Raw genomic sequence first — 26,728 nt, 5'->3', positions numbered from 1 at the left:
TCTAGTTTGGCTTGACAGCACCGAGCAGGTATTCTTGTCATGTAGTGTTTACGTTTTGCTCTCATTTGCAATCTATATTTGCATGTAGTGAGCTGACACAGAGCAGAAGCTCATTTAATGCACTATATTCAATAGCAGTACAATGTGCTCATGGTAACATGCATGGCTTCCCCGAATTAATTAGAAGAAGGCAACACTAAAGACTCTTTACTCAAATTAGTGTCATTTAAGAGAATTACGGTGTAATGATCAGTGCCTCGTACTCCGGACAGGCGGAAGAAGAATGTTTAAAACTAATGTGGTTAAAGCTACTGTGAAAAATAAAAAGGTCAAAGGAAAGTCTGCTAGAGCTCAGAGCTGGTCATGCTCAGTGAAAAGCTGAGTGTAGGCATTTGTGTGTCTGTAAAATTTGCTTAGAATGCGGTGGACAATTGGAATTCAGTTTGTTATTTTCAACCTAAAAGTCTGATCCCCATGCTGTTGGGAAAACCCATGCCCTGCAACCCTGTTCAGAAAGGTGCGGAATAAAAAGAAAAGTATGAAGTTAGGTGCTGTGGGAGTATCTGACCTTGAAGAGGCGCAGGATGTTGGCAACCATGATTGACACGGAGCTGGCAGATGCGCCGATCACTCCCACCACTCTCTCCGGCTTAGTGATGATGGGCGGACCTCCGCTGAGACACTTGACATCAGTAGAGTCTTTCTCAATCAGCGCCTGAACAAATGTCAGAGACTGCTCCAGAGCATGGGTGTCCCTGGAGCAGGTGTCAAGGATCCGCGCCCCCAGCGTGATATTGGGCAGCAGCTCATTGTCATTATTGATACGATCCAGGGCAAATAACATGGCCTCCAGCCTATGGATCCCTTTCTCCTTCTTCAGCTCCCCGCAGGCTTTACCATCGTTGCCTCTCGCATGTACCGGGAACAGCCCACCCAAAGATATGTCCCCATCGATGCGTATTGAATTGAGGTGCGTGTGGCCTGGCATTTTGGGTTTGGCTGCAGATGCAATCAAGAAATAACAAGCCAGCGGCAACAGCCAGCAGCAGACACCTCTGTGGCAGCCAATCCAGGCTCCCTCAAAGCCTCCTCGTAGTGTCATAATGCAGGGCTAAATCTGCATCCAAGTACCAATTCAAGTCCTTTGAAAGTGAAAGAGATGTGCACACATACACGCGCACACACACATACAAATGTCCTGGAGGTGAGTTTTCAGAGCGCAGGCGTCTTCAGAAGTCTCTTCTCATGGTTTCAAGCTCTGACACAAACTCTGCAATAATAATAATAATAATGCAGCCTTGCTCTATTTATCTCTTGTTATGTCTCTATAATGTCTCTTTATATATACTCTCTGTTTTTCACTCTTTACAGGCAGCTGTGAGTGGTGGCTTCATCCAGCAACTTAAGAGTGCAGGTCAAGCTGAGATGGCAGGCTACAGAAAGTGTTCTAGTAAGGTAAGATCAAAGGTGTTCGCCTCTCTTCTCGGGCTTCTCCACAATCACTCTGGTGTTTTTAGCTCTTCTCCTGGTCCAAGTGGGTTCCACAGCAGAAACCTGCAGAAAGATAGGAGAACTGTAAGATTCCAGGGACACGACAAAAGCGAAACTTCTTTTATACAAAGCAGGGAAACGGAAGATAAAATTGAATTGAATGTTGTGTTTATGCGGGGGGGGGGGGGGGGGATTTGCCTTGGGTAAGTCTCCAACGCAGAATAATACCTGGACCTAGCTCTCTGCACAGGAAATCTGTTCTGTGTTGCACCCATGCCTCAACTGCTTTCAGAGCACTGCAATGAATTATTTCTATGTGCCTAGAGCATAACTGATTCGCTGCTGCTTGGCACCGCTCCATAGCCTTCATAACCCCACACTGCTCTGCTCATGTCGAGCCTCTCAAGAGTGTTTCAGAAAAAGGTTACGAAATATAGAGCTCAATTAGTAACACCAGATTCTGATAATCAAAGAAACAATATTCTTCGAGCGTTGAACACATCTGCTCCTTGCATATCTTCGCCCCCGTTGTCTGTACTAGCCTTTAAATCAACAGTGATTCTCTGTGCACGTGAGTGTGTGTGTGTGTGTGAGTGTGTGTGTGCGCGGGCGTGTGTGTGTGTGTGTGTGTGTGTGTGTGTGTGTGTGTGTGTGTGTGTGTGTGTTATCAAAAGAGGGCTGGCTTCCTTTGACAGTGGCAGGCTAATAGAACGGTGAATCTGCACACAGTAGGAGAGGCCTGCAGCTCGCCCCCTCTGTCCGTCTCTCTCTCTTTCAATAGACCATCACAGACACACATATCTGTCAGGCTTTTACTTCACGCTGCTTTTGTGTGCTAACATACAACCTCCCGCTGTGGCCTGTAACAGAGGACACAAAGGACATAAACCTCGTCCAGGGTCAGAAAGTTGTGCTGGACTGCTGTGGAGAAGTGATTTTCTTTTCAGGATTATTTTCATAAAACATTGTAAAACATTTTTCCGCTCATCCCATGACATGATCACTAAACCATGTAATTTAAACAGACTGTATGCTATGCTGCTGGGGCTCTTCAAGCAAAAACACTAAATCCAAAGACAGAGTTTTTTTATGTTGCTAAGTAGAGTAGGATCGTGGGAATTGTAGTCTTCATGTATGAACATCCACAACTGTGGAAAATAATCTCTCTGACTCAGTCAAAAGGCACATTTAAGGACAACGTAGTGCATTAAAGATGTATTTGTGTTATGTAACGTCATTCTAATGAAGTAGGGAACACTTTGCTGACTTCCTGCCACACTTTCTGACGCATCATCTTGTGTTTCCTGTGATTCCAAGGAAGAGAGGCAACTAAATAAAGCATAGCCTAACCTTGAATGAAATTACGGATTTTATGCGTTTTAGAAAAAGCTGAACGCGATTGGGATACTGTAAGTTCCAAACTCAACAAAATGTGGCAATGCAGGTCTAATTTATTTTAGACATTTAAGGGGAAATGTACATTTCATATCGTAAAGTGGTTGTTAAGACTGTTGCCAAAACTCATGAATTAAAGACAGCTTTGCAGTCTTTCGCCTTGTTTCACTTTAGACATAAAATCAAAGAGTAGAGACGCCCCTTCTTTAACACTGCACAGTGGCCTCTCTTATGCTGTTTCTCCCACCCTGCTGGGAAACGAAAGGAGATATTTATATCATCCTTCAGAGATCCCCCCCCTAAAACACAGCATCCATAATGGATGAAGGCCTACCAGTCACTGCAAGGCATCTCCTTCTGGGGGGAAAGCCTAGAGATGAAAAAAGAGGACTGTGGCTAAGATGGCATGGCTGTTTGTAAAAGACTTTAAAAGAGACGGAAGAAAGAGAAACATGTGCTCAAAGGGATGCATGGGTAATGATGATGGAGCGACACCTGCTTTTTAACCAACATTACCTTAGCAGAAGGAAAATGCGCCAATGTTATTTGCTCAAGAGAACGTAATGTTTTACTTTGAAAAGCTTTGCAGCACCTCAAAATAGCTTTTAATAAAATTTAAAAAATTAAAAAAAACATTCTCTTTGGGGACATTGGTAATAATGTTGTCAGAAGATTTTAAAGGAATTCATGATCAAAGTTGAGTTTTAGGCAAGATATTAGCTACTGAAATCAAATCGCGCTTACTCTTATTATATAATATTTTGATCATAAACTAATAAAACCAAAAGGACTTATAATGAAGGTGCACTCTTTGGAATGCTTGACAACACTTTGGCGATTGAGACAGGATGTAAGAAGAAGCCCTGACACCTCAGAGATGAAGTCCTGCCTCCGGAGATCTTTTTAAAGGGGTGGACAGGAGTGGCCCCTCGCTGTCATCACTCTGTGAAACACTGCCTGCACAGTGGCAGCTCCACCAGATGTTTAGTCATGAGACCCAGATGGGCAGAGCAGATAAACATCAGCTGTCTGCAGAGAGACGGAGTGAGGGGAAATTGCAGCATCCACGCCGTCTCCCTTCTTATCCCCTCACTGCGCTGAGGGGGACTCAGGCTTCCTCTGCACTCGACCACAGTCCCCTGCTGCTGTTTGTACTGACACTGTTGGCTCACAGAGCTAGAGGCTTTAATCCACTGAGGAGTTCACTAAAATAAAGTACATTTATGTAATGGATTCAACTTTTGAATATACTTTTTACAGATTTGTACAAAATGTATTAGACAAATGGGCTTTTTTTTAATCCATACCTTGTTGATGTTTGACATGGTTTAGTGAATGACAGACAATTATTACTGTTCAATTATCATGATTTGGTTTTTTTTTTAACAATAACAAAAAATGTTTCTAGTTCACCATTTCCCAGCAATTGCAGCTAACTTGCTGCACAAGTTTTTATTTCATAAAAGGCTCTGTTTCAGCACTCTCAGCTAACATTTTAATTGACTTCAGTTTACTTCTTTTTTTTTTTTGGAAACATGGAAAAGTTTAATACCCACTTGGGAGATGCTGTTGGGGATTTCACTAAGTATCGCAGGAGTAGTAAAAGATAAAACACTAAACTGAAGGGACAGATAAGAAGCGCCCCTGAAACGGTTCAAATAAGCACACGTCTTTTCATCCATGATCAAAGACGGCTGAGAGCATTTTTTAACTCTTGAGTCAGCCTTTGGCTACTGGCCAGCCACCAACAAGGCAGAGAGACAGGGGAAGAAAAACCTAGCCACACGGCTTCTGAGGCAGCTCTGCTAAACACGAGCAACTAAGGAAAATTTCTGTTTTTTACAGCATGAACACCATCTTTTGAATCAGTATTAACTTAGGTAGCAACAGAATAATGTCTTGAATACTCACGAAAGCTGGGCATACCGTGGCCCTTTCCGAATAGCCACAGTTCAGTATGCAGTACGTACTTTTCAGTACGGAGTTTCAGTATACTGAACTTTCGTGGTCATTCAGTATGCATTTTTTGGGTCCACCTCAGTATACTGAACATTTCAGTATGCATACTAACTTCCAGGTTTCATGCAGTGTGGATCGGATGGGTGCTTTCAGGAAATGAATTGCATGAACTGAATTTTACCACCCACAATGCTGTGCGAATTTAAACGTAAATCATCACGTCACGTCCGCCTCCAAATCAAAACAAACGAGCGTGGATTAGTTAAAGTCGTGACTGAAATCGTTACTTTTAATTAACAACAGAAAATATAACAAATATCTGCATTATTATAAAACCTTTCCCCCTCTATTTAAATAATGATTTCACTATTTAAATGTGTCTTTATTGGTTTATTTTGTATTCTGTATATTACTGTCTTTCATTTGTACTTTTCTTTATGTATGTTATTTAGTTATTTAATCTGTCTTTTACTTGATTTACATTGTGATATTGTTTTTTGTTTACCTGACTGTATATGTGCATTACTCTTCTTGAATAAAGCTAAACAAAAAAAAAAAAAAAAACGGGAGAATGAGGCCGGTTCGGGTAACGTAAATGACGACACTTCCATACTGAACGAATCAGACGAAGTAGGGACAAATATCTGCCTACTGAATTGTAGGTACTAACAGTATACAGCACGGATAGTAGGTACTGCCTACTACCTACTGAAAGCTTGAGTAGGTACTTGGCAATTCGGATACAGCGGCTGTGATTTCAGCCTGATTTGACCGGGTTATAGAGTCTCATGATTGAGCATTGTTAGTTGTGCAGTATACATGAAGGCACAACTGCTGATCACGGCTCAATCTGCTTCTACCGACCGGTCAGATGAATTTCTGGCATGTTTGATACACTTGCACAGTGAGAGCAGAGCCACGAGCTGTTTCTATTACTTTTTTCAGACAGCATTGAAAGCACCATGGCAACAGTAGGCATGCTTGTTTGATCAAATATATGAACAGGAGTAACATTGGCAGGTAATAGGTGCTGACCTCCAGCTGCTAGGGGAAACTTCTTTTGGGATTTAGCTTGCTGAACTGAACTGAACTAGTTAGCATTTGTTTGTTGGTGTGCAGTGTGAGCGCGCGGTATGGTTGTTGTCAGTGTTTGTATTTGAGCCGTGCGTTATGAGTCAACTGAAACACAGAGATCCAACTTCAACTCCCATTTGTGGGACTTTTCATAGAAAACTTTACTGATGCTGAATGCTCAATTACCATTCAATTCATACAGTGTGAGCACATAAATCTTGAGCTTTAGTCGTGTGTCATTAACAATCCAGTCGCACAGTGTGAGCTCCACCACGACATTTTAAAAATGATACACTGTAATTGCAAGCCAAGTGTCACAACAGGAATTTCAATGAGGACTGCAGCTTTAAAACTTGACCCAAGCGACAAACAATGTGTAAAGACAGGTTAAAAAACAGTGTGTCAGTGATTTCTTTTGAGAAATACTGACAAAAATCTGTGCGGTACTGCTATACTTTTAAGTCATGTTTTGATGTTTAATTCATTCTCTAAGCTCAGGAATTCAGCAGGACACACCCATCATTCTACATCCTGTCGTCTCTGCAGAGCCTCACATTGACATGCCTCCCGCTAATAGGTCTGTCAGGGTGCAGCTGGGACTGTCTGACAGTGATGTCCTAATCCGACAGGGAACTGCTGTTTGGGCCGTTATGCTTCGGCAGAGGAGCTACTTAGGCCCAAAAGACCAATATGATCACAGTGGAGAATGGAGATAAAGACCACAGGGCTGAGAGTGTTACGCTGCCTGCATGGCTGTCTGCTAGAATGCATAAATGATCTGTGTAGCTTTGGATTAGTTACACATACTTACTTCATGTTCACTCAGTGCACAAACGACATGATATGGTTTTGAATTGAAAGGATTGGCTGCTGTGTTACTTCACCTGCATGCTGGGGATGCAGAGAGAGTAGACATTTTTGCAGTAAGTTCTTTAGACTCAGTGCGCATCTGTGTTACATTAACCGTCATTTTTACATTTTGTTCCAGCGTTCCATCAGAGGACAAAAATTAATATAAGCCACATTTTTTTTTCTCTGATATAAGGCAGTTTCTTCTGACATACAGTACAATAGAAAGAAAGGCTTTATATTAATGATATCAAACTGACAACTGTGACTGTTGTTTTGAGATGGTAAAGGAAGATGGAGAAAAATACCCTGCCCCCAATGCCAAGGAGAGTAGCGTCTGATTCTATTCAAGCAGTGAGTCACTGGTTTTGGTGTCTGAGAATAATACAGCTTATTTACCTCTCTATGTGTTGTGGCAGGAGATGATGTAAGCAGCTCTACTGAACATAAGGAACAGCTTGTTAACATGTTTACATGTGCAAATGACATGTCTGGATGTAAGGTGGTGGTGGTGGAGGCTTCTGTGACATCAATTTGATTAATAACAATCCTCTATGTTTTGTAACAACAACTCCCTTGTTGCTTTGGGAGACGCCACAAGAAAGTATGTTTCCATGGATTCAGTAAGTTAGCTATGGGCTATATTTAGAGCCGGTTTCTTTTGTCTCTTTTAAGCCTTTATTTGTTTCATTTTTTTAATTATCCCCTTTAAATTGCCAAATTAGGTAAAAATAATTTCTGTTCGCATTGTGCTCAGGGATGAACAGAAGAAAACCACTGGATCACTCTGATACCCAAGTCAACTTAGAAACATTCATAGAGATTTTGGAGTTAATAAGACGTCTACCTTTTTTCTCTGAATGTTGGGTTTTAAATTTGAGAGGGAGTGCACATTTAGTGCAAATTGAAACAATCGAACCAGCTTGATTACATTTTATTATTTTGTCTTTAGGCCCCCTGCTGTCCCTTTTAAATGCTTCTGTGCCGCAGAGTTTGAATATCAATATGGAAGAAAGATCTCACATGCAGCATGCTGTCGTTTTCTTAGAGAGTACATAAACAACCTTTGTGGCCAGTGCGTCACAAATCACTGAGGATGACACATACTCTGCGTCACACTAATTCTTTGTAAAATGTCTGTTGTACGGTGAGTAAGAATAAAAGATGGAAAAAAAATAAATAAAACATGAGGGTGCGGGGCCATGGAAAGCGCTTTAAAAGAAATGGAAAGCGAAGGGAGTGTGAGCGAAGCTTCATTACATGCATTGTAACTCTATAGATGAGGCTATCTGCATTCATCCCATCTCCATGGCAGACACCAGACATCCACCTCACAGCTAATTCCTCTTCTCTCCATCACCCTCTTCCCTCTCTCCAGGACACCGTCCATTAGCTGGCTCCACCAGAGCTGCAGATATTAGAGCCCATTCATATTTGCTCATTAACACTTTCTTTATGCAGAAATGAAGATTCCATTAACACACAGCCTGTGTGACTGCCCAGGGCTAACAGGGACGATGACTCACGAGTTCTGTGGAGACGCCAAACAGTTAAAATGCAGGATGGTCCAAAAAACTCTTTAAGGAGGTCATAGAGGCATAAAAATGATATTAAAGATGGATCAAGATTTGTGTGTCAGTGTGTGTTTAAACAGCACAACTCAAATCTGGTTGTGTCTTTCTTGAAAGTTAAATGTGCTTCAGGTTTCCTTCTCTTTTTTGGAAACGAGTAAATCTATCAATAGCTTTGGTCTTGCAAAAAACAATAATAAACACAATATACCCTGTTTAAAGTAATATCCCCCTCCCAGCTGGAGCTCCTTTATTGCCTCTGCAGATCAGCTTGACAGAAATGAATCCCAGGACTGAACAGTTTTTCTTTTTCGGACGCAGCATTGCAGCTCTTATATGTACAGATACTGTGCGACATGAGGCTTTTTCCCCTTTATGCAGTTTTAAAGCATGCCTCCCCTCCTCTGAATGTATGTATAATGTGAATTATTCATGCCTCAATCCTTCAAGGATCCGCCAACACATATGTGTAATTATTGGTAGAAGAATTGCTGGGGTGGAGTACTGCTGTTGTTTCCCTTTATTTTTTTGATTCAAGGCAGATTTTTTTTTTTTTTTTTGAGGGGGAGAGAGATAACAAAATGTTTGTTCAAGAGGCAGTGAAGCAATGAACAAGAGGCACAGGCTGAGGCTTTGTGTGTGTCCCACTTTGCCTGAACTAATTTTTCATGTCGCTCTACAGTTTGCAACATGAACACACAAAAGCACCCTTCGAGCTCTGCTGTTTGGGAGACGGGCGCAGCAGTTTGTAAAAGTGCTTAAATCACAATGTCCTGAATGTGCCAAATGAGGCACACTTACGGAGTGGACAGCATGAAGATTCAGCTGCGATGTGCAGCTTTTTTTATTCACAACAAACGATAAACAAGCGCAAGACTCAACTGACCAATATATATGTTATTAAATTTAGCTATATTGGGTTATTTAAAATATTGAGGGCCTGATTCACTAAAGGAGTGCGCAGCTTTTGCCCCTGCTAAATCCGTACAAATACGTTTAAAAGATAGTCTAATTCATAAAACCCAAAATGTTAATTGCACCTGTAACTGCGCTGTGGAGCAAACGGCATCTCTCTGCGTTGGTGCTGTTCGCATGTATTTGATTGAGCCATAATGCATTAATTTGGAGAAATATCATCCCTTCTCTATGCAAATTGGCTTCATTGCAAAAACTTCTGATTCACATCCTAGCAGCCATGCACAGTTAAAGTTAAAAATAACCCCCTGCTGGGACTAGGTGGTAACTGCAGCGCAGTATTTACAAACTTTTCAGTGATCAGGAAAACCATTCTGCCGCTGTATGTTTTAATAAATTATCTATAAATAAAGTCTACAATTATTACTTTGACATCACTATTATTAATATAATACCTCATCATCTTTATTTGGACAAAATTGAGCTTCAAATTCTTGAGTGCAGCTCCATGCAGAGTAAGATTTCTCTCCACATTCAGATGCAAAATAAGAGCAAACTGCTCTGAATACTACAACTTTCATCACCAGCACTATAGGCTTATAGGCGCAATTAATTCTTAGTGAATCAGGCCCTAAGTTGCTTATAATTTGGTGTTATTTGCTTAATGTTGTGTCGGAAAATAGATCTACCAGTCAAAACTGCATTAGTACAATATCTACAGTAGATAAAGAACATTGGACAGTTTCTCACTGTTGCTCCACATGTTGGCATTTCATTTGCCATGGTTCCCATCCATATGAGAATGAATGCAGCAGATCGAACTGAATTACTTGTGTCCTACAATCAATAAACTGGTGTCATGCATGTGGAAATGAAAGACTGGAGAGACCAGAATCACTCTTGGAGTCCAAGTAATTGTAAGGAAAGAAATGTTAATTTAAATCTCAAAATAAGAGATAGACTATTAGGAATATTTTGGAAGCAAATAACCATTCTAGTATTGGCTTTCATCTTTTAATTACATCTCAGCCAATGGAGTTCGTACACAAAGCAGAAATACGTTTTTTTTTGTTTGGAGAAACAACAAAGCTCTACGTTTCTTTCAACGTTTGAAAGCTTGAAACTTTTCTTGTGTCTGCGTCACAGAAATCACCTGCATGCAGATAGTGGCAGCTGCCATGTAAAGCCCTCTCTGAATCCAATAAATCTCTCCCCAAGAGCAGCACCCTAATAGTCAAGTAATAGTGGGCTAACAGAGCTGAGCACATTTCAGAGATGGCTCTGTCACAGAAAGCGAACGCTCCGACTGCACCTCCCTTGGTGATGACAATTGGGGGGCAAAGAAGACATATTTGCGAGGAATCACACATTTCAAATCATATATTGAGCTTCTAAGAATATCCCGGGTTTATCTGTGCTCCCGGAGACAGAAGCTATGAATACTGCATCCCACTGGTTTCTGCCACCCTGTCAAAGAGGGTTTCAATGTTGAGGCACGCCTGAATGGATAAAGTGGAATTTTTATCATGAGAACACCACCATTCATTTCGATTCTGTGTTCTCTTTACATACGGCGGAGGAGAGCTGACTATTCCTGACAGACTCGAAGGTAGCATTATATTTGAACACATAAAAGAAGAACGGGAACACTACCCTAACATCCTACCTGAGACCTCAAAACAGCACATGACGGTCTCCCCATGACAAAGTCCTAGTTTAAAAGGTGGAGAGAGTGCTCAACAGGGGAAACCAGAGCAGGAGGGAGTCTGTTTACAGCACCTGTGTGTGTTTCAGGTGCTACAACTTCACTGGTTATTTTTGACTCTTTTACTCCCGAGGTCTGGTAAAAGCAGGCTAACTGAATTCAATCCAGAGAGGCACAGCTCTGCACCCCTGCCATCATTTGAACACCTGGACCGCATTGTCACTGGTGCCGTCATTGGTGGAAATAATCATACATCACTTTTCCTGGGAGCATAGTTGGAGCTCCAAACCCAAACTAGCAAAATGCTGCCATTGGGCCAAATGAATGTGGTTTCCACCCCATTTCCATTTGGCTCACAAAAATGGCGCTTGGCGTCTGTCAAGGACAGACACAGTTACTTGTGAAGCACACAATGACAAACTGGTTAATGCATTTCACATAGTTGAATTCAAATGAGGAACAATTATCTTTGCAAAGATCTGCAACTTGCACAAAGAAAATGTACAATTTGCATCATTCTTAGCTGCCTGTTGCTTTAAAAGCAGTGCTACATTTAAATATGTTCCACAAGATACTTAATGCAACTTGTTCCCTGCAGACAAGTGTTCCAGCAGTTTTGACCACACAACCTGCTACTGTTTAATAATTTTGTCAATCAAAGAGATGCCTGCCATTTTGACCTCTTAGTGGCTTTCTCCAACCCTGTCACTACACAACATGCGGCGTGCTGGCGAGGCCAAATGGAGCGCTCCCTGAGTGATTTGAATGAGTGTCAGGAGGTCACAGCAGCAGGGCCCTAATAACACGTTTCTGTCCCAGAGAACAGAAAGACACACTGACATTCGTGTTTCATTCGTCCTCTGTACATTGCTCAGCTCAACTCTTGACAATTTCAAATCTGTGTGCAGACTCTGTTGAATACATTTCTTTTTACAGCTGTATGAATCGGTTTTACTGTTGTCTTTATCTTCAGTTTCATCTATTCAAGTGATTTTCATGGTTTTTATAGTCCATTCTTACCTAGTCTTTTATTTTACTGTTTCTAAAACGCTTTGTTTTCAGCTGTGTGTTGGGATGTAACCTTTCCTGCAAAACTAAGCGCCCCTCGAGGGACAATAAAATTAAGGATGTATGCGGGTCAGTGAGTTACACAGAAATGTGACTGTACTGGACAACTGTACTGGAACAAGTAGTGGCTGGAAAAGGCTAAAGGGATTTATAGTCCAAAGAGAGAAAGCTAAATAAAAATAAACAATATTTTAATCGAGCCCATGGCTCAAGTTTTTAAACCGAATATATTGCTCAAGTGTCTTCACACGGAACTCATCTGGAACTGGAAATTAATTTGAAGAAAATACACATTTCACTCTACTTTACCCTACAGACATAGAGAACATCCTTGTCATGTCAGAGTTGCAAAGTGTTCTTACATATCATACTCGCAAAACATGCACTGACAAATTAGATTCTTCTTCAGTGTATGCTTGCAACTTTCAGGTCAGCAAGGATTTTTATGTCTCTGCCTTGGATGATATGACTTATTTAAATGTATTGTAGTAACTAACCAATCATTGTTTAAGTAGTCGATATTTAGGCTGTATCTGATTCAGAAGGTGTGAAGGTGACCTCAGTCTAATTTGAAAAGTTTGGATTCCATGTGACTTGTTCTGTTCAAACTCATTAATAAAATATTTTTTGCCAGAAGTGTGAACGTAATCTTATTATCTTTATTTATCTTAACTTTTTCCTTAGCCAGGCCTTTATCTTTTGCTAACCTTTACCAAGTGTTTTTGTAGCCTAGACTGAACCACAAGCTAGATGCAAACTGCAGTCTCTAGTGTCCAATGTAATTGTTAGCCACCATCCATCAAGAAAGCATCCTAATAAGTATGAGATGAAAGTACAAAGCAAATTATAAACTACCAAAAAATTCCCCGAGCATTACTCATGCAGACTTTGTATCACCTTTAAAACAAAGAGGAAAAAGCCTTTAGTGGTTAAAGTAATCAAGGAAACACAGTTGCACTCAATTAGCGTTGCTGATTTACACCATGCACAAAATGATGAAAACCTGCAGATCTTTTCCACAATCAGTTATCTTTGATCATGGTTCTTTTGACAAGGTGATTTCTCATATCTCGTTGTTTTGTAGTCCAGTATTTCATCGGTGCTCTTTGTTGGTAGATTGAAGTTGAGCTCGTGGCGTTTCTGGCCAAACACTCTTTGGCACTTTTGAGCTCATATCAAAGGTCCCTGTCAACATCCCAACCACTATCAGGCACACTCACATCCTCCCGCTGTCATCTCTCCTTTTTTGTGCTATCATTACTTTAAAAACTAGCCCAGCTTGCTTAATACTATCTGCCAACACTAAAAACTCTGCACTACTTTGCCATTCATCCCTTCTTAGAGGGATCTATCCAGCTTCAAAGGAAGCCCAGCCAGCCTTTGGTCTGATGACATGGATTTAATCCCCTGACTAAAGATTTTATAAAAGTGATTTTTTTTTTTGTCTTGTCATGTGTGCATGCTGGGCAGCTTCAGTGTGGCTGAAAGGAACACGTTATGAACATGCCAAGAGGAGGGGAACTGAAAGATAGAAACAGGAAGACAAACAGTAAATCAAAGGGTATTAGGGTGGTAAGCTTTGCATCATCACTAATTAGGTTGCCACAGCGCTCTTATTCAAGTTGGCTTCTTTATTTCTCTTCCCAGCAACACTCTGAGAATCTTGGCAGGGAATTATTGGAGAGGTACAGTACAGTGCTGCAGGCAGAAGGTGCATGGTGATTGTTCCAGTAAAGTGAATGTTACAGTCGCTGAGAAACCCAACTGTGCACACAGAAAAGAATACCAGGAAAGCATATTTAAGATGTCCAAACCTGAACTGTGTCTTTTTTTTTTTGGTCTTATTCTCTTCCTTAACAAATTTTCATCCTAAAAAATGTTTTCAAAGAAGTTATTGCCAATACTCTTAACAGTTTGAGGAAGTTTGAAAGAGTTGTCCTTTTGATTTTCTGTTTTATGATCCTGCTAATAAGATGCTATTAAAGGTCACAATCTGGTTTAGCATCGATGTAAATACACTTGACTTGTGGCGACAAAATCTCAGATTTGACCAGATAGTCATCACAAAAATGACGGAGAATGTAATGCACATGGTTTTGTGGCAAAAGCCTCGAGCTTAGCCAAACAGACTTCCAACTGTAAGCCGGCTACAATCAGGTTTTGGGTTTTCAGTCCAGCTTGAAGACTGATAAAGAGCTGGATACACATTAATGCTTCTGTGTATGGCAACCTGCATGTGCACTGGCTCTATAGGGAGGAGGGGTTTTAGGCACAAAATATTAATTTGACCAGAAAGTCAGTCAGTCACAGAACATTAACCTGTCTGAGCAGATCCAGCACATGGTTTTGTGACAATAGCCTCTGGCTCAGCCACAGGGTCTTTCTCTTGTAATCCGGCCTTCATCAGGAACCTCTGACCTGTTTAAGGACGAGAGGAAAGAAACTGCCCTCAGAGCTCCTCTCAAGGAGCTTTGAATCAGAGACAGCCATCTGCAGTGATTGAAGGTGTTAACAGTGGAATGAGAGGTGATGATCGTCTGTCCAGCGGTTCATCCAAACCACCAGAGCTCAGAGTGATTGTAATTCCAGTGTTAACACAGTCCATTTACTTTATACCACAAATATGTATAGCCTGATGCCAGAATACTTGACCCAATCAGGATGTTCTTCTGGATGAAGTTCTACAAGACCATATACTTAAGCAAACCAACAAAAATCAGAAGAGAGAAGAGGGAATTTATGGGGGACACATGAGGCAACAGAGGTCAATTTGGATCTCTAGATACAGTGTGTCAGAATAAAGAGTAACTGAGAGTTCAACTTCATTTTTACTGAAAACAATTATAAGTTGCAATGATACATTTATAGTACTAACTTCTTGGTTAGAATTATTTCAGTAGGCTTAAGAGAGAGGAATGAACTCTTCTTCAACTTTATATTAAAACTGAATTAGATCTTGCAGCCAGGATGTCAACAAACAAGAATGCAAAGCAATATAACTATATAATAATATATCTGATATGAGAAACATGATGTTCTGTTTGTCTGCTGGATATCGACAGAGTCATTAATGACCCTAGAAAAAGTCTCTTTTAATAAAGAACTTTAAGGTTGAGGTGAGTCATTGCTCTCTCCTGTCAACTGCAATAAAAAAGAAAGCATGTCTTCCATGTCAATACACACTCACAGCAGATACTCTGGGCACAACCTTGTGTCTCCTTTGTGGCTTGGAGCAGGAAACATATTTGATTCCAGGGTTCTTCCTGCACTGCAAAGTCTCGCTGCTTTTAAACCCTTGTCTCTAAACTTCAAGGTCTTTGTCTCACAAACATCATTTCCAGAGGGATAAAAGAAGGCACCTTAAATTCAGGGTTCTTTGAAACACATGGATTTTGAAAAGCTTCAATTCTCTCTCTTTCGTTTTTTCTGCAGGATCCATATTTACAGGCTTGCTGTGTGCATCTTAGGTTTTTACAATTGAATACAACCCATTAATTATTCACCCCTCCTTGCTCTATCACAGCCTCCTTAGTCCTATTTATCTCCCTCTCCCCAGTGCCTTTCGTTTGAATTTTTAGCAGTCGATAGAGGAGAGAATGCAAACCCTCTCTTTGTAGCAAAGCTTAGCATTAACACCAAGCTAACTTTGAGTAAGGCGGTCCTTAAAGAGAAGCGTGGGACCTGGTAATTGTTCCTTTCATGTGTCTTGTTAATTCTTGGATCAAAGCAGATGAGGCAGACCAGGAATGGGACATTGATTGCTAACACACACAGCTAAGCGTTGGACGGTTTAGCAGCCCCACAACACTGCCATCTGTGCTCAGAGATGAAGGCAAAACCAGGTTTTTTTTTCACATGAGAACTGTCAGTTCTTCATGTCCCTGTTTGACATCACAATAAAACTCAACGGATTGTGCTCAAGGATGCTAAAAAAGCCGTTTCAGCAGAACTCAGTGTAAGTTTCCCGTTCGTGCGTGTACCTCTGCAGTCATCCTGCACAGCTGAATTAGAAAATTTTGTTCTAGTAATTGTGCTTAAAAATTAATGCAGGTTTTGGGAGCCAGTCTACTGCTAGCATTCATCATGTTCTGACAGCTTCCCCTGAAGATTAAGCATTTACCCACAACGCCAGAGGAAAACAGGGAGGAGCCCAGATGAGAAACAGGGTCATTAACTCGAGGCTCCTCAGCAGGAGTAGGTGTCTGATTGAGCAATTGGGATTTTGGGAGAAGAAAGCTTTGAAATCGACTTTGATCCATAAAGGGATCATGTAAAAGATTTGTTTTAGTATCTTTGTAAAATATGGGACAGCTTGATACCGGGTGTTGCTGCGGTTAAGATTAGAACTGGTGCATAATTGGCCTTCTCCTGATACACTGACAGATCTTTTGGTTCAGGGGGAGAAAAACAAAAGCTGATAACTAAGAGCCCATCAGGTGCTGTCTGTGTGGTAATCTACAGTGGATTTGGAATAGATTTATTGCACCCAAGCTTATCAGTCAAGCTTTGCACTGGAGTCAAGTTATTTAGCAGATTAGCTGCTAGAGAGTGAAATGATGACGCTTGAAACAAGTACTTTATTTTATCCACTTTGGATTAGAAGAGTATTCAAATTTATACAGGATTTCAGAATCCTCTCAAGCATTTATCCTGTTCTCTTTTTTTAAACCTGTGTGGGCTTTCCTGAAACTTCTGAGTCTGACTTCTTTGCCAAACAACTCTCTAATTATTCCTTTTGACAAAAGACAGTTTGCAATCTTTTTCCACAAGGTCAAGATCCATTCCTGGATTTGTACCATCATGGGATGCCAGATAGCCTAGCGGTTATGACACTCGCCCCGTACACAGAGGCTGTAGTCCTAGCCACAGTGGCCGTGGGCTTGAATCTGGCCTCTGCCCTTTGCTGTTTTTATTCACCACTCTTTATCCCTCCATGTTTCCTGTCTCTATTCAGATGTCCAATCCAACAAAGGTCAAAACGAACTTCAAAATATACCTTCAAACGTGAGCAGGTATTAATTAGGCAAAACTGAGAAAGTCAGCTTTGCCTTTTTCCAATTAATCTCATTTAGTATTGGTTATTGCATATTTCCACACTTCTCATGGTTAAATTGTATGTAGATGAAGACTGGGTTCTTTTCACTAAACTCATTTCTATTTCATGATCCATCACTGGCTTCAGGGAGAACGACTAGTTTTGTTAATGAAGCCAAACCAAAAACATGTAACGTGCATTTCCCGTATTGTTTCATTTAGTAAAGTAGTTACTTCATACTTCCACTCCTGCTGAGGGAAGGGCGATGAAGACTTAGTCTTATTAACCATAAGTGATCCCTGATTGGCTTCCCAATTGGGACGACGACCGTTTGTGAGCCAAGCCTAAAGATGAGATGAGATGAGATGAGATGAGATTCAACTTTATTGTCATTACACATATACAAGTATAGAGTAACGAAATGAGGTTTGGCATCTCACCAGAAGTGCAAATAAGCAGAAAGTGCAAGAATCTGTGCTGTGTACAGTAATTACAAAATTTACAGATGTAGACTAAAAAAAGTGAATTATTAGGTATATATGGATGGCTGGATTAATGGGATGCTATAAATATAAATAAATATAAATAAATGCTATAAATATAAAGCCCTGCCTCCAGGAAGTGTGATGATCTAGACTAACCACTTTTAGTCAACTATGGTTCACATAAGATTGTCAGCATCAACTGTGTGACTTTTTTTTATAGGACCACACAATGTACATTTTGATCTATAGGCGCCTCTTGTGTGAAATATTTTAAACACAAAAATTCACTTCTCCGGGCACTAGCGGCGCAATGGTTAGTGCGCGTGCCCCATGTATGGAGGCTATGGTCTTCCAAGCGGGCTGCCAGGGTTCGAATCCAGCCTGTGCCTCTTTTCCCGCATGTCATTCCCCACTCTCTCTCTCTCTCTCTCTCTCTCTCTCTCTGATTTCCGACTCTATCCACTGTCTCATCTCTCAATTAAAGGCACAAAAAGCCTAAAAATAAAATATTTTATAGTTGCACGCAGTCAGAACCGGAGGCTTCACAGTTCACTCAAAGTTTTATCTGTTCATCAGTGAGCAGCCCCTCCAGAGCTGTTGCCTTTGACTTACTGCTCTCTTCACCTCTGGAAGTGAAACCTTGGAAAACACCTTGAAGAGAAGTTTTCTTAAGATTCTTTTACCAAGCTTGGAAACACCTAAAATGATCATTGTGAACTTCATGTTATTAGTATTTTTGATCAGCCAGATTCCTTTATTGACAATCCCTTTTTTGCCTTAACAGATATCAGCCATTACATGTGATTGTTAGTGTTATGGTCAAGTTTGTCCTAGCATTCAGTTGCAGGAAGGACACATTTTTTTGTCCTGTAGAGAATAGATTCAGACCACATTTTAAACCTACAGGAATTTTTCAGTTTCCAATTCGTCTAAACTGCATATCTTTACAAACTTGACACAAAGCGGTCGTATTACCAACAAGTTTTTTAGTTAGTGGAAATGATCCTACGTTGATTTGAAAAGTAGTCACAGTAGTTTGACGACTTGCTGGTTCTGGTTTGCTAGTCACTTGAGCTCTACAAACAAGGATGGATATGCATTAGAAGGTAATGCATTACTATTATTATTATTATTATTAACATTACTGCAGACTTGGATACAAGCTATACTATATTTATATCACTAATCAATTGTTGGTAGCAATAATGTATCAAATCAACATACAAAAATGTGTGTGCTCACAAAGAAGACGGATGAAACTGTGGACGTAAACATGAAGAAATATTCAAAGATTCAGCCTTGCAAAGGTTTTCTAATGAGTCAAATGCATTAAACACGTGTTTTAATGCCTTAAGATTATGATGCATTTGACAGGAAAAACCTCCCCAGGTATATAATACGTGTGTTATATACAGAATTCATGTATGTAATTTAGCAGAGGATTTGACCACACTTGAGTACACATTCTGAATACATTTGTGAGATATGTGGGCGATGCAAACTGCTCACCCAGCGGATAAATGACTGTGGCTACACCCTCTCTTTGTTTCTCCGTTTACTGTACTGTATACGCTCCGCATGTCTTGTTGCTAATAAAGGTCCTGTCAAGCTGTATCTGTGTTTGCCACGGGGCTGTGTCGCTGTGCCAGTGCATAATTGTACAGGTCTCCTCTGTCAGCTCTCCAAAGCTCCCTGAGCTTGACACGAGGCATCACAGCAAGAGAACAAGGGTCACAACCACTAGGCATATCATTAATCACAGGATCTGGGGGTTTCAGCCAGGGATTATCCGTCCCTTGGGGGGCTGAGTCAGTTATGGAGTTCCCCGTAGGTGCTGGAGCTGGAGGGGGAAAGCGAGTCTGCTGGAGCCTGATAGACTTGGCCCCAGTTGAGGCAATCTGCAGAGAGGATGAAAAGGGCTGGAACATTGATTTCATTTCAAGAAGCAGGTGGGAGGAAAAGGGGAAAAAAGGAGCGAGTGAATAAAGCCTTAAAACTAGCAGTCTATCCCCAGCTGTGGGAAATGTAGTCCGATAAAGTGTGGCAATACCCATGTGGGAGCAGAAAAAAAAAGAAAGTCAGGAGGATTCAGGTCACTTTCTCGTCTCTTGTGATTACTTGTACCCCTTCTTCCATCCACTTAACATTTTAATCTGGGAAGTAAAACACATAATAGCCCCAGAACACTCTCCAGTGTTGAGCTATTTGAAGGATTTATTTTTTTAAGGTCCATTTAATGCTACAGCATACACCAGAGAAGGAAAATGCTTTAAGATTTAACTTCACCCTGAGGAAGTGCACTTTCATTTCATCTTAAGGGAGCAACAGGATTATTTTAAGGAAGACAAAAAAGGTGACATGATACAGGTATATATATATTCTGAGATAATAAAGGACTTACTTCAGAGCTAGTTTATATGAACTTTGTTATAGGTGTTTGTTTTCAACACACATTTTATCAAGTTCGCCTTGATATTTTAACACTGCAAGATCAAATGGAAAAAAATGTGCCAGACTCAAAGGAGTGAAGGTGTTGTGCAGAAAAAAAACAGTGCAATACAAAATGAAGTGTCTCTGACTACACATAGCTCCCCCTTGTTCCCAGCTGTACATGTACGGGGCGTTTGAGGTGGATTTCATGTGTCTAGAACAAGAAGAACAGTTGAGCAGTTTCCTGACCGCTCCCCCTACAGAGAGGAGGGGTGTACTGCCCCCAGGGCTGTTGTCTTAACCTGTGTGATTAATGGCGCATTAACAAGATAGCAGGTCTTTGAGCACATCACAGCTCTCGCAGTGCTTTTGCATTATTAATGGGAGCACAAAGGGCCTGTTTAATGAGCCAGAACTCTTTCAGTACATGTTGACTTGGAATGCAGGGTGTGTAAAGCTTCACCCTTGTGTTTGTATATCCATTTCTGGGAATTAGATGTATTTCTCTTTTTTGAATGACAAATGCAAAATGTTTTTTGTCATTTACATGTTTATGAATCAAAGTTTCACAAACAGGAAAACTTTGTGGAGAGGCAATTGACTATATTTGAGTCCCTGGTCAAATTAGCCCAAAAGGTCCCGCTTAAATTTAAAATCTCAATGTAAATACTTTTTGCCGCAGTCCTGGTCTGCATCGCTATGTAGCCCAGCATGCTACATGCATACAGCATGTGCAATGCACATTACACTGACTTGCAGTGATTGATGGTACTTGCTGCACTCGGGTCATGATGGTGCATGTCTGTGACTTAACTTTAGATAGATAAGAGCGCCACAAAATACCTCTCTCAGCAATTATACCCGTCTATTGGTCGCAGCTGTGTATATGGGACGCAACCCACTTTTTAGATGAAAGGAGTTAATTAAAGTGCTAAACTAAGCTAGCATCCAACAGGCATTTCTCTCCCAAGATTTTGAACTGTTACTATCGCAAAAAATGAAATTTAAAACAGCTGTCTCAATCACTGTTTTATCTGGTGATATTTGGTCTGGAGTTAATCCTTCTAAAATAGAAGATTTTTTATCTTATACATTTTTTAATCTCAGTTTCCTTATATATAAAGCATTACCATGGAGGGACTAAGAGAAATAGAGAAATAAGGTTTAAAGACATGGAATCACCTCTTCTTACCCCTAGCATGATGCATGAATATGAGTGAAGCGATCAGTGAGCATTAACTATAAAGTTAAACTATGGCAATAAAAATTCAACAAACCAAGAATTTTTCCAATGAACTTCTTTAAACATAAAGCTGATATAACATTAAAGTTTAAACTACTTTGACGTAACATAAGCCCCATTTCTTTCTGACTTACTTACTCATGTTGACATCGAAACCAAATTTGAAATCAAAACTTTTTTTTTTCTCTGCCTATTTCAGTTTAAAATTGAAAACATATAGTGAATTTCATTTTAGGAAACAAGTGCACATGGGTTTGTTTTTTTTAAAAGACTGCTCAGATCATGGTCGTAGGGACACATGCTCCAGATAAATATTCATGATCTGTTACAAGCCTAATGAGAGTGTGTGTGTGTGTGTGCGTGTGTGTGCGTGTGTGTGCGTGTGTGTGCGTGTGTGTGCGTGTGTGTGCGTGTGTGTGCGTGTGTGTGCGTGTGTGTGCGCGTGTGTGTGTGTGTACAGTTTGTATGTGCACTCCACTGAATTTATAGCTTTTACCCACACTGTGCAATTTCTGAATCTAGAGCGATCCATTTTCAACTCATTAAACAAGATAGATTTTTTCATCTGCTGCCACAGAGTGTTTATATGATGATGTATCTGTGCTCACACACATGGCCTTCCACAGAGTGCTTTGTTAATCATAATTTTTCACATGGGGTTGGACAATTGAAACAACTGGGTTATCTTTGCCTCTGTTAGGTTAGTAAAACACAACCACAACAAGGCCACATTATGCGTGTGGTGGCATTATCTCTGCCGCTCTGACAGGACAGGTGACAGGAGAGGTGACAGGAGGGAGAAGCACGGGCATGGTAATCACTGTCATTGACCGGCATATCCATTTCAGAGGGCAGGAATTGAGCCAATACTTGCCTTTCACTCAAGGTGTATGCTTGCCAATTAACGTCCCTGCATTATGCTATGCGATTTTCTTATATTGCAGAAATGTACATGTACTCAAAAAAATCTGGGTTTGAGTTGTGATCTAAGTAAATTAATATTCCTAAAATTCTTGCAAATGATTCCCTTTAGTCTTCACATGGTCTGAATTTCTGCCCATAAGATTTTGACATATTTTTCTTCTACAGTTGAGCAGTATCTGTGCAACAATAGCAGCAGATTTGAGAGCAAAACAATAACCAGTTTCTTGAGGGAATATTCCTGAACAATTCAACAAATGAATTCATAATGAAACAATTACTTTGACCGGCTGTTATTATCCTTTCAAATAGCAGCAATGTTGCGACAAAGGTAGCAATTAACAAACGCTCTGCTTAAAGACTAGGCAACGTTTCTGAACAGCTCTAATTACCACAGGGAATAAGCCTGTTCTATCTGCGGTGCTCCCATTAAAGGTCCTCGCTCGCTGTTGTTACTGCTGTGGTGGGTTAAAAAGGTTCCCACATTACAGTGATCACTTTAATTTCCTTACATAATCAGCGTAATCAGAGTTCTTTTTGAATTTTGTGCAACAAGGTTGGAGCAATTCTTTTGTCATTGACATGGTAATAATGCTCCAGTTCATTGAGTGAGAATGCCTGATGAATACTGAATCAGATGTGTGGAAAGAAATGTAAATTCATGGTCACCAACACACATTTGTCTGTACTTAATTCTGAAAAACTTCCCTTCCTGCATTGTTCTGCGGCACTTTATTAATGGTCTGAAACAAGACGGGCAAGTTGACAAAAGAGAAAACGCTCCGAGCGTCGTTGTTCATCTCTTTGAAGTGAGATTGCTTAGTTATTTCCCACTCTTAATGGTTTCTCTTGTCCTTAAGCATATGGAGCTGCAGTAATTTTTTCCTCTTTTGTCACTTTTCACTGGACACTGAAATCTTACCATTAGTCTCAGTGACGGCAGCAGATGGATCGACCATCCTGTGGAAGACACAAACACTAAATGCTTTCCCACTCAACCAGCAACCCTGATCGAAATTCAGCCAAAGAAAACTTTGTGTCAGTGTGTGAATCTTTCCCTACCAGCATTAATTATAGGCAAATTTTGTTTCACACAAACAAGAGTGAGTGGGATGACATTGGTTTGGGTTTTGGAAAATAAACAAAGGGGGAACGCAACCTGTCACATCTTAATAAATAAAATCAAACGTTATCATAAGCCGTTTTCACATATTTCAGAAGGACTGGCCCTGAAATCCTCCTGATCTGGTTGTTCACATATGCACCTCACAGTAAGAGACTATCCCAGTCTGATGGGAGGTGGGCTGGGAGGGGGGGGGGGGGGGGTTTCCTGAGGCAAGACACAACATAAAAAGAAAGATGTAGAAGCGGAGGACGAAGCAACAGAGTCCACTATACGACAGTATGAGAGAATATTTGTCTTTATAACAATGCTATGTGTAGTTTGACAGATTTTTGCTATATTAATATTCAGAATGTTGCACTGAATATAGAAATAGATTTATGTACCTGAGTGTTTGGATATGTTCCTGATATCTCTGAAACAACCTTGACAGTTCTGGTAATCATAGCTTCAGATGCAATCAGTTCATTAATATCAACCGGGTTTATTTCTTCCCCACTTATGATTCTATAAAAACTGCAAATCTTACATCAAGGCAAAAGCTGATGCGTAACATCAGGACCGACTCATATATAAGTTAATACAGAAAACATGGAAAAAAGATACTTGTAGATTTGGCCTATAAATCATGTATTATGGCTCTCCATACAGGAACTGCATCTTCACTGTCCATCTCAAAAAAGACCATCTCCGTGCTTGGTTGATGCCCACAGGGTTTAGATATGTGATTAAAACCAAAGAACATACATTCAACATCTGCTCCCCCTCCACAGAGACCACAGACCCTCTCTGAAACTTTAATGTTTCATCAGATCCTATCTGCCTTAACATGTTCTGGGAGAAACCACATGCACTCATGGAAACTGTAGTGCACAGAGGCGCCCTTAAAGTGCAGCAGAGGCGCCTAGCTTGGCATGCTATGAGGGATGGGAGAACATTATTGACACGGATTTCTGGTCATTAGCATACTGACATTTGACAGCAGACGTGAGAAGAGCTAATGCGCTCACTGTGACATTTCCCTGTGGACCTGTCAGATGAACTCTCATAACCTCTTTAGCTTTTCTCATCTCCAAGAGTGTCACTGGAGGGTCAGGTCACATCTTCCTTATCTGACACACAAACGGAAAGAAATAGCCAAACACAAGAAAATAATTCTCAGGGTGTTTGCAGTACGCTTTAAAAGATCTACTTGGTTGTGTGGGTGATAGGGGTGTAAAGATAAAGCGGCATGGACCTTACTAAAATTGTTTTGCCTGCCCTGCGTACTGTTTAGAGTCTTAAATCTCGCTAGACTTTGAGTTTGACCTTTTACCGCTCACGAGAGTAACATAAGCTCAGGGGGCTTGCCAGTAAGTGTAGGTTAGCACACCGGTAGAAAAAACAGCAACGTCCAGAATCTCTGCAGCGATTTGCTGTTCTCCAACTCAGAAAAGATGTCACGTGGACTTAATATGGTGATTTTTTTTATTCTCCAAAAGTCTGCCCCGTCTTTACGCTTTGCTGAAATGCGATTAAATACAACAACATGATAACGAATCCTGTCTGTTGAGATGGCAAAGCGGAAGCCGTGCTCAGATGCTAACATTAGCGAGCATGCAGTAGCCCAAGCAGACCCAAATATGAAACACTTCCTCCGGCCACAACTTGCCAAAATGACTGCATTTATAGCCCGATGGATGACTAAACTTTAATGACTAATGGTGTTGTCGGAAGGAAACGGCTTTCTTGACATGGTTTATACATTTGAGTCTAGTAACAAGATATCAAATAAAACATTTTCCCAAGAGCTTACCAGAACTGTTTATTCATTTAAAAAATAAACTAAAAGAGAGCTGTTTAATGCAGAGCGAGTCAATCAAAACCGATGTGACAATTAGAGAAATTATGAAAGGAGAAAAAAATGATGTCCTGAAGTGTTGTCATTATTTAATTCTTGTTATAGTATTGTTGCTTTCATTTTTACCTCTTGGGAATATCAAATAGTTTGATTTCTGTGAGTAAGAAAATGTATTTATTTCCCAACTACCTAAGTAAGTGATAAAGACGTGACACACTATATGATGTCAGCATATCTTTTTGTACAGTAGGCCTATTCTCTTGTCTCTTGGAAAAGTAATTACACAAGGACATGTTGTCTTTAAATGACACACCCGCTTTAATTTCCTCCTCAGTTCCATTCAGTAATAAAAAATTACTTTGGATTAAATCATCCATTTGTACGAGATCGAGCGTCATATCGTTCTATATTTAAATGAATCACTGCTGGATCGTAGCCGCAGAGAAGTCGAATCAGATTGAATTGTCTTATAAAGGAGAGATGCTCCCTAGTAGACGACTTCCAAATGACCTTTGACCTGTGTTTCAGAGACAGAAAAACGCTGCTTTAACTATGCACACTGCACTGTGGGCAAAAAACAGGATTTCAAGAAATCACTCTTCCAAAAAACCACTATGTTGCTTTAAGCTCAGGAAGTTTATTTTACGCTTAAAGCTTTGACCTAGAAATTTAAAAGAATAAACACCCCTGGGAAAGCATTGTCTTTGGGGGACTTTACAGTTTCAGAAAGAGGGTGTCAAATCCTTGTAAGGGGGGCCAAGAGTGTTGGCGCTGGTTTTTCTTTAAACCAACACAACACCAGAGGGTGGAATCACTAAACTCTCAAGTGATGTATCAGTTGTGTCAGTAGGGAAATTGAAATAAAATCACCTTAAAAAAGAGAAGTCCTATAGTAAATATTAAGACTTATTTCAATTTATTTCAAAATAAAAGGTAAATCCAAAACATAATACCAAACATTTAGACACCCACACCACAAACACACACACACACTCACAATCACTCACACTTAATGCTCCCCCAAGCCTAGCCACCCACCATCCAGCCAATATTACACAATCAGAAAAAATCTGAGGGAAAACCTCTGCAATAACATACATGTAAAGGTAGAGGTAGAGCTGTGTACACCCATGCACACATATGCACCATATAAATGCATATACATGTACATATATATATGCATACACACTATACAGTACATACACACATAGTGTACGCAACATTAAGGCACAAGGTACAGAACAGTACATACATGTAGATATGAGGTTATACTATTACTTATAAAGGTAATAGTAAATCCACTATGACTAACGAATGCACATATAGAGACATGAGACGGAGGACTTATATGATATATGGCTCTCCTAAAAGACAAAGAGAACATTTCTGAAGGACCATTCGAAGTGTTTGAAATCCTCAGAGAACAAGAGGTCGATAACAGTCCTAGATTGCACATAAAGGTTATATTCAGGCTGATCTTCATCTCATTAGAGACAAGTTTGTTTTCCTCACTCAATAAATCAATGCTATTACACCATTAACACTGTTCCACAGCTTCAATTAATTTCATTACCAAAGGATGCGTTCATCTTGTGAGCCAATGAAGTAGCGTTAATGGACCTAT

General features: G+C 40.4%; 1 protein-coding gene across 1 annotated transcript in view; it reads right to left on the bottom strand.

Annotated features, from left to right (window-relative positions):
- Positions 1-26,728, bottom strand: part of LOC109986834 (metabotropic glutamate receptor 4) — a 176,592-nt gene that overhangs the window by 126,231 nt on the left and 23,633 nt on the right. Inside the window, exon 2 of the mRNA XM_020637667.3 lies at positions 569-1,554. Within this exon, the coding sequence (XP_020493323.1) occupies positions 569-1,102 (534 nt within the window). The 5' untranslated portion in view covers positions 1,103-1,554. The remainder of the gene's footprint in view (positions 1-568; positions 1,555-26,728) is intronic.

This window comes from Labrus bergylta, chromosome 12 (genome assembly GCF_963930695.1).
Source record: "Labrus bergylta chromosome 12, fLabBer1.1, whole genome shotgun sequence".
Classification (NCBI taxonomy): domain Eukaryota; kingdom Metazoa; phylum Chordata; class Actinopteri; order Labriformes; family Labridae; genus Labrus; species Labrus bergylta.
Note: the sequence above shows the minus strand (reverse complement) of the source record. Positions and strands in the feature narration are given on the sequence as shown.